At 46.4% G+C, this 13051-nt stretch overlaps 1 protein-coding gene across 2 annotated transcripts; it reads left to right on the top strand.

The window, feature by feature from the left end:
* Nucleotides 1–2655: 2655 nt before the first annotated feature.
* Nucleotides 2656–12702, top strand: CD22 (CD22 molecule). 2 transcript variants are annotated; one of them, XM_074218922.1, is made up of 14 exons: nt 2656–2774; nt 4050–4111; nt 4414–4788; nt 5696–6001; nt 7044–7310; nt 7517–7780; nt 8375–8635; nt 8962–9225; nt 9362–9625; nt 10177–10273; nt 10363–10441; nt 10922–11028; nt 11355–11433; nt 11756–12702. In XM_074218922.1, the coding sequence occupies exons 2-14, from the start codon at nt 4078–4080 to the stop codon at nt 11888–11890; spliced, it is 2532 nt and encodes an 843-aa protein (XP_074075023.1). In that variant the 5' UTR covers nt 2656–2774; nt 4050–4077; the 3' UTR covers nt 11891–12702. The 2 variants fall into 2 exon arrangements, with proteins under 2 accessions (XP_074075023.1, XP_074075022.1); XM_074218921.1 differs by lacking the exon at nt 2656–2774 and adding an exon at nt 2795–3712.
* The last annotated feature ends 349 nt before the right edge of the window (nt 12703–13051 follow it).

Genomic DNA, 13051 nt, shown 5'->3' with positions numbered 1-13051 from the left:
TTCAAGGATTTCCTCTTGTCTCCAAGACTGAATACACATTTCTCCCTATCTGGCATTTAAAGCCATTCATAACCTGATTCTAATCTACCTTTCTTATAAATTACCCCCCCCCCCCCATGCAGCCTAGCTGTCTTTATCCCACACAAAAATGCTCCCTCTCTCATCTCAGTGCCTTTGTCTAGTCTGTCTCTCATGCCTGGAATGCCCTTCCTCCTACCTCTGCTTTTCAAAATTGCCAGTTTCCTTCAAAGATCCTTTTGGTTGCTAGTCTTCCCAATTATCCTGTATTTATTTGATATATATATATATATATATATATATATATATATATATATATCCAAATATTTGGAGTGTTTTGGGCTGCTCATCTTAACTTTGGTGTCTACCTGCCACCCAACTCTCACAGCAACCACACTTCGATGGGCTAAACCAGACTGAGGGGAACTGACAGGTTTCACACTCATTAGTGAGTTAGGGGGATGTCTACCCAAGCATATAAGGACTTCCCTGGAGGAATGGGTGGATGAGAACAATTTGCTCTAACAGCCATGAAGGCAGCTGAAGCAGAAAGTCAGGAAAATCCAAGGAGGAAGATGATGTCCAGAGAGAGGAAAGAGATAGTCCAGTACTGCAGTGGTCACTCTGACCACTGCAGATGAAGTGTGGATGAAGCCAGTCTCCCTAGCCATCATCTCCCACCTGCTGCTTATCCCCTCACAATTCCTCTTCTTCTTCATTTTTTTTTCTTAGTAGCATTTGCAGAGACAGAAAAATGAAAAGGAGCAGAACTCCCCCCTCCCCCAAATAGGATCTGTATAACTTGGCCTCAATTTGTCTCCACTTAGAAAAAATGATCAGGCCATTGATGAATCAAATGATTTCTAATGCAGAAAACCTTTATCTTCAAATCACTCTCAGTATAAGATACTTTCTCTATACAGAAATTGTTTTTTTTTTCAGGGCCATTGTGAAAATGAAAACCAACAACCAACAACTTTTCAGTTATCTTTTCAAATGGGGGAAACTCTCAGAATGTCAAAGTTGGAAGAAACCTCAAAGGTCAACCAATCCCTAACTAAGAATCCAGCAAATGGCTATCCAACCTTTGCCTGAAAGGCTAGAAGCTAATTCAACATCAAAGGGGCTCTTTCTGTAATTTCTACCCCATTCTAGTTCTGCCCTCTGGTGATAATGGATAATTTTAAAATAACAGATGCTGCTGCTGCTGCTGTCATTGATGATGTTTGTTCTTTGTTTTCCAGAAGACCATGCTTACTATCAGGGAAGTGATTCTATGACAAGCAAGTGAATTGGATTTGATTGAGGGGGTGCTATGCTAAGTCACACTTAACCTCACTTTCTCTTCCAGAGTCACCTGAGTCCAGCTGCCAGATATGAATCAGGACATCTAGAGATGATCCTGGATGTGAGGCAATCAGGATTAAGTGACTTGACCAAAGTCACAAAGCTAGGAAGTGTCTGAGGTCATATTTGAACTCAGGTCCTCCTGACTTCAGGGCCGGCACTCTACCCACTGCACCATTCAGTTGCCCCAATGATGGATAATCCACAATGGGGCAGTGGGATGGCACCATTAGTGCATAAAGTGCTGGGCTTAGATTTAGGAAGACTCATCTTCCTGAGTCCAAACCTGACCTCAGACACTTCCTGGTTGTATGACTGTGGGCAAGTCATTTAATCCTATTTGCCTCAGTTTCCTCATCTGTAAAGTACCCTGGCAAACCACTACAGTATCTTTGCCAAGAAAACCCAAATGGGGTCACAAAGAATCAGATACAATTGAAATGGCTCAACAACAACAACAAAAAATTCACAATACAATTTTTTAAACCATGGGTCTTTAAATTACCATGGTTTATAGATTGTACTGAAATGAATTTGTTTCCTGAGCTATGTTGGTAGAGAAAGCAAAACAAAGAAAGGAACTGAAAGGAACTGAAAAACAAAGAAAGGCACATTAAGGTGGCCAAACTGGGCAGCTGGGTGGCACAGCGGATACAGCCCTTGCTTGGGAGTCAGGAGGATAAGAATTTGAATCCAGCTTCATTTACTAGCTGTGTGACCTTGGTCAAGTCACTTAACCCTGATTGCCTCACATCCAGGGCCATCTCCAATCATCCTGATTCATATCTGACCACTGGACTCAGATGACTCTGGAGGAGAAAGTGAGGCTGGTGACTTAGCATACCGCCCCCCCCCTAGTCAAATCCAATTTATGTGCTTGTCATAGCGTTGCCTCCCAGATGTTATGGTTTTCTTCAAGAATGAAGGACAAGGACAGCTAAGTGGTGCAGTGAATAGAGCACTGGCCCTGGAGTCAGGAGGACCTGAGTTCAAATCCAGACTCAGACACTTAATAATTGCCTAGCTGTGTGACTTTGGGCAAGTCACTTAACCCCACTGCCTTGCAAAAAAAAATGAACAAAAAAGAATGAAGGACAAAAACCAAAAATAAATAAAAAACAAAAACAAGGTGGCCAGGGGCAACAAACCTGATATTAAACACATTTCACCCTGTACAATCCACCAACTGAATAATCAGGACCTGCATCTATGTAAATTAGTCATTCTCCTTCACTCCCAATTCTTTCTCTTCTCACTTCATTAAAACTTTCAGATTTGTCCTCTGATACCCAGAGGGTGGGGAGACTGACTGAGTCAAAAGCAGAGGTCAAAACCAAAGAACTTCTTCTTTCTCATTGCAGCTGTTCTCATCCATAAGGAGGGAGAAACAGAGAATGTACGAGGAGCAGGTAAAAAGGCTTCCTACTCTTTCCTTATCCTATGTTTGTTGCTTACCCTTTCTCTCTGGCTGCCTCCAGAGTCAAGTCTCCTTCTTGGTTGGTCCTAACCTCCCTCTCCTTGATGTTGTTCTAAAACCAACAAGTCCTCCATGTCTAGGTTCTGATTTACCCCAACCTCCTTTTCCCCTCCATCACTATCCTAAGGTGGGATCATCCCTTTATTGGTTTTGAGCCTGGCGATTCCTGGTTGCCTCAAACAGGGACAAGTTGCCCTTTGTTCTTCCTTCTTCCCCTGGGGTCTGGACTGAGGACTCAGGACCTACCAGGGTATGGCAGATGTGGACCTGGTCCAGAACTAAGGACTTTGGGGACTCAGCACTGTTGGCTAAGGTTGGGTCTAATGAATGAGAACTATGATCATGACTGTGGTATGGACTCATTTATCCTAGGGATCACCCTTCTGTGGGAGCCCTAGAGGTGGTAGGATTTGGCAGGGTTAGTTAGAATCTCTCTCCACTTCTAACTTTTTGAGTTCTATTTATCCCAAAGCATAATCTTGCACCCTACAGCCTGTCTGTCCCTACTCAGCATATTTTACCCCAGGACTTGACCCAAACAAGCTCCTTTTTAAACTTTTTTTTTAAAACAAGCTTTAGGAGAGGAACCACAGGAGAAGGGCAGAAAGGGTGGAGATGGGAGTGAATCTGATGTGACAGGAGACATACTCTATTGGCACATCCTGGTCATTCCCCAAGGGACCAAAGGGGCCATGCTAAAGGCACCTGCCATGTAAATAGACAAATTTAACTTTATGCAAATATCATAACCAGGGACAAGAGAGGCAATGTGTGTGCCTTCAGAAAGTGAAATAGTTGCTGGGGGGGGGGGTTGAGGAGTAGGAGAACTAAGGGCCCTCCTCATCATGCCTTCATCCTCTCTTGGACTTGGTAAGTACACTTTCCCTTTGCAGAATTCTAGATTGAATGTCACAGGGAAAAGAGAAAAATGGGAGAAGGAATCTATTCCCTGACTCCCAATCTAATAGAGAGAGTCAAGATACCCACCCACCTATAAATGGGCCTCCTCTCCTCGATCACACAAAGGAGGGATGAATCCAGACAGAACTACAGCCACAGATGAAGACAGCATATGTTCTCCAGGCACACCACTCCAGATAAAGAGGTCTCAGAAGGAAAGTGATGATCAGAACTGGATGGGAGCAACCAAGGAAGTCATCCTGGAGAAAATGAGTGACTAACCTAAAAATGGATTTTCCCTTTTCAGGACCTCTGACCAGGCCAGGGGTGCCATCATGAGCCTTCTCCATCTTTCATTTCTGGCTGTTGGTAAGGACAGTTGCTAGTACCTGGGGCAGGAACTGAGGAGGGAGAGAGGGTTTAGGTAAGAGGACACCATGGGAGAGAGGGTGGGGGAAGCCGTTTTCACAGGAGACAGGGAAACGCTGCTCTTTAAGGGGCTCTCCCAGTCTCAGGTCCTCTTCCTCTTTCTCAGCTTGGTTATACACATGCATCTAGTCTTTGGGTAATTGTCTTGTGTTCTTTCTCTCATTATCCCCTGAGCAGAATCTGCTCCTGCCCCTTGACTCTCTCTCCCTTTCTTTCTTTCCTGCCTGCCTTTGGGGCTCTAGGATTCCTGGCTCGGGGTCTCTGTAAAAATCCTCAATGGGTGGTCAGTCGACCAGCTGAGCTCTACGCTTGGGAAGGCATGTGTGTCCAGATCCCCTGCAGCTACAAGATCATCAATATCAACCAACCACTAGAACACATTATCTTGTACCAAAATCCTCAGTTTGATAACCATAGTAGGGAATTCAGTGGGTCTGTCCTCTTCGACCTGAAAAATGACAGAATGAACAGAAAGATAGATTTTCTGGGAAAAGATAGAAGAGACAACTGCAGCATGCTCATCCATAAGGTGATGGTCAATGACAGTGGAATACTGGGACTGAGGATGAAAGTCTGGGACACTAAGTGGATGACCGAAGTGAAACTCAACGTCACTGGTGAGGGGCCTGGGAAGGGAAGGAATGGCACTCCAGTAAAGGGCTGCCCTACTAAGCCAGGCCTGCCAGGGTCTGCTCTGAGCAAACTCTGCAATCATGAGCAGACCTGGGCTGGGCCTTGGCTTGAAGGCACAAAAAGCTCCTAGTCTGACTGACAGGCCTTGGTGTGATGGGGGTAGGGTCCCTGTCATTGGATGGATGAATAAGGCTAGATAGAACATCCCTTTCTATGAAATGGGTATAATACTCATTCCAGTTCAACAATCCTTTATTAGGCACTTACTGTGTACCAGCCACTGTGTAAGAGGCTGGGGAGCCAGAGAAAAATTGAATGGTCCTTATCTCCAAGGAGCTTACATTCTGGGGAGAGGAGAGGGCAGGGAATAGAGCATGTACAAAGAGCAAGACAGAGATAAAATATAATTTCAAGAAGGGGAGAAGGAGCACCCACAATGTGGGCTTGCACCACCTACCCCGCCTTGTGGGACTCTTGTGACCAAAATGCCTTAACTTTAAAAGCATGAAAGAAATGGGAGAGTTTCTCTTATTGTTACCCCTATTTATTATGGTTACAAAAAAAGTTGTCACTTCTCTGGGACTCAATTCCACATCCATGCAGTGAGGAAGGTTGGCCTAGATTACTACTACTACTTTTGTTATTGTGTCTACTATTTCTACTGCTATGAATATTTACAAAGTTATCAACCACCAAGAAGCCAACATTTCCATGATGTGAATCAACTACTCCTTGCAAAGGGGCCTCTGGGCAATGGGGGGATGATGAGATAGAGAGGACTAACTGGGCAGCTGCCCGCAGCCAGAGGGGCCCCTTGTCCAGCCCTCCCAGATCAGAGCAGAGGCTCCCTTCCTCCTTCCATCCAAGACCTTCCTTCCTTTTCTTCCTCAGAGTCTGCACCTCAACCCTACATTCAGCTTCCCCAGCAGCTCCAAGAGTCCCAACAGGTAACTGTGACGTGCTTTCTGAAATACTACTGTTCTTTGAATCCTGTGAGCTTTCTCTGGACCCTGGATGGGCAGAAAGCTCTACCGCAGCAGGTCAAAAACTCATACTCCTTGAAAGCTGAGAAGATCTCAACAGAGAGCAAATTCACATTCACTCCCAACTGGACTCATCATGGCAAGGAGTTGACTTGCCAGCTCCAGCATGCTAATGAGACTCTCTCTGAGAAGACCGTGCAGCTGGATGTGAAGCGTGAGTGTCCTTGAGCATGTTGTCTCGTGAGTCCCCTGTTCCCCAGCTGGGAGAGTCACTGTCGTTATCATCTCCATAATCCCAAATATCTTCCCAAACAGTCTTCCCAGAGAGGAGTCAGAGCAACTCAATTACCAACACCTAAGGATGGGCTACCCTCCTGCCTTCCTCTCTTGCCCCCTTCCCCATCACATAGACACCAGGATGCTGGCAGGGCCCAGCTCCTTCTGTCCTCTGTCACTGAACTCAGAGATCACACAGACTTATTTTAATATCAGTCTCAGTTAATAGAGCCGAAGGTAGACAGATGATAGAATACAGTTCAGTTTAGGTTAATGAACACTTCAGCGCGCGCGCACACACACACATACACACACACTTCTTCTTGAGGGCAGGAACTGTGGTTTTCCCTTTCTATGTAGACTTAGTAGAGTAGTAGCAGCAGCAGCACTTGGCAGAGTCTGGCACATAAGCTTGATATAAATGGGTATCAAATTGTTTGCATCAACTGTTTGAAGGATGATAATACAGAGAGAGAGGATAGAGTTCTTGCCCTTGGGAAGCTTCCATTCCACCTGGATATGATGACAGGTCTACAAAGACAAGTAAATCCAGGAGATGAGAGAACAGAAAGGCTTCCTCAGGGAGTTAGTGCCTCAGCTGAGCCTTTTTTCCCAGAAGCAGACTTGTTTAGGGCATTCTAGGCTGGACTTTGAGGCAATCCAGATGGGATGGATGTGTGACACTGCTGCTGAAGCCCTAGGTTAGCTTGGGCAAGCAGCTTCCTCTTGCTGAGCCTCTGTTATCTCATCTGAAAAGTGTAATCGCATTTGATTTTCTTCCTAAGATAATTATCCAGGTCTATGTCTGTGTCCCCCCCACCCCACCCCAATCCCTAAGTGACATGGGACCATCTAGACTGGACGGATCTTTCCTGGAGGCTTCTAGAATCCCAGACTTTTGAATCTTCTCAATGATCACAGTGTCTCCCTCTCTTGGACAGATTCTCTTTTCATTTGATTTACTCTCTCTGCTCTTTTAGATACCCCAAAGTTAACCATTAAGGCCAGTACCCTTCAGGAAGTGAAGGAAGGAGAATCAGTGACTCTGAGGTGTCTGCTCCAAAGCAGCAACCCCAAGATCCAAGGAGGCACCTTCATCTGGTACAAGGATGGAGAGAATAAACAGAATGAAGATGAAAATTTGGTTCTGAACAACGTGAATTGGCAGCAGACTGGAAATTACACTTGTGAGACAGTCAATGAAATGGGCCCGGGGAAATCAGAACCATTGCACCTCCAAGTCCTCTGTGAGCTGCTCATGGGGGTGGGGACTAAGGGAGGGACTAGAGAGTCTTTGGAGTAAGATGGGAGAATGGAGGAATGATTCGCGATGGTTTATTATTTTTTGTTGGTTTTTTTGCTATGTGTGTGGGGTTACAGGGAAGAGTATTTGATGGGGAGAAATGATTTGCTGTTCAATGACCTCATGCCAACTATGTTCCTCTTCCTCCAGACTCCCCCAGGCTTTCCAAGGTTTTCCCCGTTGACATCACTGTGAGGGAGAACGATATGGTGGAGCTGATTTGTAGAACCCTTGCCTATCCTCCTCCAACCATTTTTACCTGGTACCAAGATGAGGAAGTGATTAATGGAGAGACAAACCAGAAGCTCAGATTCCAAGAGGTCACCCGGCAACGCACTGGCCAGTACACCTGCCAAGCTGAGAATAGTGAGGGCCTGGGTAAAGTCAGTGAAAGAGCCACGCTGGATGTGCAGTGTAAGCTGGTCTTGCAATGCTGCTTGGAGAGGAACAAGGAGTTATGGGTAGAACTAGTCCTGGACAGGGACATGAGTGAAGGACAACCCATTACCACTATCTCCATGCCTAATTCATACTAATAACAACATACTAGTTGGTATTTCTATAGCACTTGATGGTGTATAGAATACTTTACATACAATATCTCCTTTGAATGTTCTGAGGTCACTGGGAGGAAAACATGAAGAAATATACACCCATTTTGCAGATGAAGATACTGAAGCTTGGGGAGGTTCTGTGACTTACCCATTTTCACATAGCTAGAAAGTGCTATACTTTGCTCTAGGCTTTAATAAATTCCTTAATTGGCACAGTCCACATGACTGGAGACACAGCGATGCCATAGGGGGCAGAACATAACATTCGATTAAATGGAAGTAGAGAGAGCAACTTCTGCCCTTCTTCTGTGGAGTAGCTGAGCAAGGCCATCAATTCACTTCTTTAAATGAGAGGGGGAAGAGAAGAGAATAGCAAAAGAGTGGAAAGTATGGATAGAAGGGGCCAGGAGGATGACTGAGTTCCCTGCTCAATTCTCTGTTTCTCTCCCAGCAGATCCCCCCACTGAAGTGACCATAACTATCAGTAGCCAGATACCAATTAGAGAAGGCGACTCTGTGACCCTGTCCTGTTCCTACAATCAAAGTAACCCTCCCGTTAGGAGATACAAGTGGAGGATACCATTCTCTAGAAAACACGAAACCTTTACCAAGAATCTTACTATCCATGACATCCCCTGGAATGCCGAGACAGTCACCTGCTGGGCCTGTAGCTTTGAATGTTCACAAGCAGCCCCTCTCAGCCTGGATGTACAATGTAAGAGGAGTTTGTAAGTGAGAGCTGAGAGCTAGAGGGCAGGCTACCTGAGGGAACTCCAAAAGGAGAACTGAGGACTGGGACCAAAATGTTCAGGGGCTTAGACAGAGACCCAGGCTATCAAGATGACTTGACTAGAGACTGACTCATTAGGATGGCAAGAAAGGGTGAGGGGACTGGAAAACTAGGTCCTTGGATTCTGGAAGGAAAATAGAGCCTGGAAGGGAGACCTGGAAGAAGTTGGTCAGGAAGCCTGGGTCCTAGGAGGGCTAGGAAGACAAGCCTCCTGGGACCTAGGGTAACTCAGCTCTGAGTTCTCTCCCTAGATGCCCCAAGAGATGTTAAAGTCATTCTGGTAACTCCCAAATCTGATATCCGATCTGGAGATCGAGTCCAACTTCGATGTGACTTCAGCTTCAGTCAGCCTAGAAATGTTCATTATTTCTGGACTCAAAATGGGAAGCGCTTCCATGAGGGGAGGTACCTGAACTGGAGTTCCATCACCCCAGAAGACTCTGGATTATACTCCTGCATCGTCACCAACTCTATTGGAGAAGCCCACTCTCTGGAATGGAATCTGAAAATCCAGTGTGAGTGGCAGGGTGTGGAGGACAGGATGAATGAATCTCAAAGGGGCAAGGAGAATGACCAAGTACAATGCTTTGGTCCAGGGAGGGAGAACAGGGAATGAATCTTTGGTTTTCTGACTCTTCTGCTCCCTTGCAGATGCACCCAGACATCTTCAAGTGTCCATTGTCCCAGGTGACACAGTGATGGAGACGACAAGTGTGGTCCTGATCTGTGAGGCTGATGCTAATCCAGCCATTAACCTTTACACCTGGTTTGACTGGAAAGGGCAGAAGATTGATAACTCTGGTCGGAAATTGATCTTGTGGCCTGTGATGACCCATCAATCCGGGGCTTATTGGTGTCAAGGGACCAACAAGTTGGGCACTGGGGAGTCGAGTCCTGTTGTTCTCACTGTCTACTGTAAGCCCTCCCCAACCCTTAGGTTCCTATCTCTGCTTTTATCCTGAGCGATAATCCTGCACCATATCCTGGTTCTCTAGGTTTCCCCTACTCTAGCCAAGTTCTTTGGATAAGTTTTCACAGAGGCTATTTACCTGCCCCAGGGTAGTGTACCCCTGACTCAGAGCTCACCTCTTCCCATGAAGCTCGTCCAGGTGAAACCTTGGCCCCAAGAATTCAGTTGGTGCTTGTTATTTTGCCCTATTGGTGAACTGTCCCATGTGTATGTCCTGCCACCTCCTTTCTCAAATGTAGGAGCTTCCCAAAGGGAAGGATTTTGTCTCCCCAACAGACTGGGAGCTTCACCTAGGCAGAGGGATTCTGTCTCCCTTCTGAAGACAGCACCAACAGTCCCTCATCTATGGGGTAACAAACTGAGAACAAGGATGGCTGACTGATGGAGCCAGACAGAGACAGGCTAAATGAGAGAACATGGCCAGACCAATGCCATGGCAGAACCCAATGATTAACAAGTAGCTGCATCCACACAGAATCTTTCCTTCTTTCTTCAGACAGCCCAGAGACCATTGGCAAGCGAACTGGCTTGGGACTTGGGGTGTGCCTGGCTATCCTCTGCCTGGCCCTGCTGGGGTTCCAGTTTATACGATGGTGAGCTTACCTTTGGGGTCTCTTTTCAAACCCAGGTGCTCTGGGTCCTGGGATTCACCTCTCACCTCTTCATGCTCTTTTGCTTCCAGTTGGAAGAAGATCAGAGGCGAGCAATTTTTTCAGGAGCAGCCCAGCAGACAGGGCTCTTTCTTTATCAGGAAAAAGAAGGTAGGGAGAAAGGACAAGGGGGCTAAGGGGGCTGAGGGGATGGAGGGCAAGAGAACTGAGGGCAGCCACTCCTGGGAGCTGGTAGTACAACAGGAGATGTGATGGGGCAGTATTAGAGACAGCCTAATGGGAAAAGGGGAGTGGGCTTGGGGTCTGAAGACCTCAGTTCAAGTCTCAGTTCTGGGAATTATTGGCTGAATGACTCTCAACAAATGACTGAGCTACCTTCGCCTTAGTTTCTAAATCTGTCAAAGAAGACTGAGTACTCCAATTACTAACCTCCCAGAGGTGATGTGAGAATCAGATTTTAAAAGTACATTCAAAATGCTTTGTGACCTCAGAGCAGGACACAAAAATGAGTGGTAATTTATGCCATTGCTGTGGAGAGACCCTGGCTAGAGAGGTGGGCAGATGCTGGGGAATCAAGATTGGGGGAGGGCCAGGAGAAAGGCTGGGGTTGAAGCTTCATTTCCTTTTCAGATAAGGAGGCCCCACTCCACAGCACCTCCCCAGCCCTTGGGTTATTACAATCCTGCAGTGGAGGAGAGGAGTGATTATGCCACTTTGCAGCTTCCTCCTGGGGCTCTGTGAGTACCAGGAGCTGGGTACTGGGGAGGGTGGGGAAGAGGAAGGATAGTGAAGGGTGGAGAGGAAGGCCTAACTGGAAATAGAAATGAAGGTGTGCTGCGGAAGGAGGAGGAGGAGGAAAGGCCCACAGAGAGAAGAAGGTGAATGTGAGCATTAGAGATCAGAGACACTCGGAGAAATAGAGGGACCTTGGGATGCTTGGATCTTGTAAAGAGAGCCAAGGACAAGGTGGCAGGGCTGGGTAGAGGTAGGCCATGGACTGGGAGGTGATTGGGAGGCAAAGGGGAGGTTTCCTTAAGCCTGCTTTCATTGTCCTCTTACCTAGGTATCTGGAGACCTCACCAGTCAGTCTTCAAACCAAGGATCAAAGTGTCACCTATGCTGTGGTACAGAAACCCCATAGGGTAAGGAGGCAGGGAAGCTGAAGAGGGTGGAGAAAGCCTAAAATGGCTTCTAAGTCTGAGCAGAGGTCCCATTATCCTTCAGCTGAGAAACTGATGAGGACCACCAAGACCTACAGACAGAAGCACTGTGCTCATTGCTTCTCCTTAGCTCCTTCTCTCAGGAAAGGAACACACCTCAGATTCTCTGAGCAGAAATGTGAATTAAGAACACAGAGGGCGGGCAGAGTGTGAGGTCTGAGGAGAAAGAGGAAGAAATGACAGTGGAGAAAGAGGGACTGGGAAGATGACCAAGGATGTTCATGGCCCTCTCTTTCCCTCCCAGGGCGATTATGAGAATGTGATGCCACAGCCTCCTCCAGAAGAAGATGGATTACATTACTCAGAACTGATTCTGTTTGGGGAAAGAGGGAGGCCCACTGTGCAGGAAAGGGTGGAGTATGTGACTCTGAAGCATTGACCCTGCAGATCAAGAAGCCTCTTACCTGGACAGTCTTTCATGGGGCCAATCTGAAGAAAGTAGTGCCTGGTGCCTAGGACTGTGCATGTCTGATCAGCTGCTCAATGATCCATCACACTCTGCCCTGCAATTAATGCTGGAAAGTTTTTAGCTAGGACTTAGGAGATCTCCTGCCACCTCCACTGTGATCCCTTCCTTGCTTGCTGTACTTTCAGAAGCCTGTGCCCAATCCCTCTCCTTCCTACCTATCCACAGACATGTCATGTACATAGAGCACATGCTCCAACTATCTGTGCTCTCCAGTCACTCCATTTCACATATGTAGTCTCAAGTCCTTTCTACTCTGTTCTTGTCTATCCTTTCTTCCTCTCCCTGGACTAATTCCAAACCCCAGCTTTTGTTCCATGTTCCAAGAAGGCCCCACGTCAAAAGAGAGGATATCCAGAGAGTGCCTAGGCAGGGATACAGTAAGGGAGCTGACTTCTCTCTGTCAGTCCCTTCCCTGAAGTCATTTTTTTTTTGTAAGGCAATGGAGTTAAGCGACTTTGTCAATTTGACACAGATAGATAATTAAGTGTTTGAGATAGGATTTGAACTGAGGTCCTCCTTACTCCAGGGCTGGTGCTCTATCCACTGCCCCACCTAGTTGCCTTTCCTTTCCTAAAGTCTTAATTCAGTTTCTAATCCCCAAGCCTATGCCTTGGCTCATGTAGAGATTGGGGGGATGTTATTTCTGAGACAGAGAGAAATAAAAACATCAAACTGAAAATACAGGTGGTCAGGGAGCTATTTTCATTCTATATGGGTCAATGCATCTGGGGATGGAGGAGAAAGGGAACAAAGAAGACATCATGAGGGTGAGAATTCAAGAGAAGAAATGTGTGTGTGTGTGTGTGTGTGTGTGTGTGTGTGCTGTAAAGGGGAATCAGTCCCCTGAATTGGGTGCCGATTGAGCTAGAAGAGATGACCTATCCGACAAATAGTATATGACAGCTAACATTTATATTTCACTATGTTTGATTATTTTAATGATTATTGTCTCTTGATTCTCATACCTCACCCTTTTATAGCTGAGGAAACTGAGGCAGTGACTTGTCACACAATATGTGTCTGGGGTCATGTTTGACCTCAGGACCTCCTGACACCTGGCTTGATGGTCTA

This window comes from Macrotis lagotis, chromosome 1, assembly GCF_037893015.1.
Source record: "Macrotis lagotis isolate mMagLag1 chromosome 1, bilby.v1.9.chrom.fasta, whole genome shotgun sequence".
NCBI lineage: Eukaryota > Metazoa > Chordata > Mammalia > Peramelemorphia > Peramelidae > Macrotis > Macrotis lagotis.
This window is presented reverse-complemented; position numbering and strand designations above follow the sequence as displayed.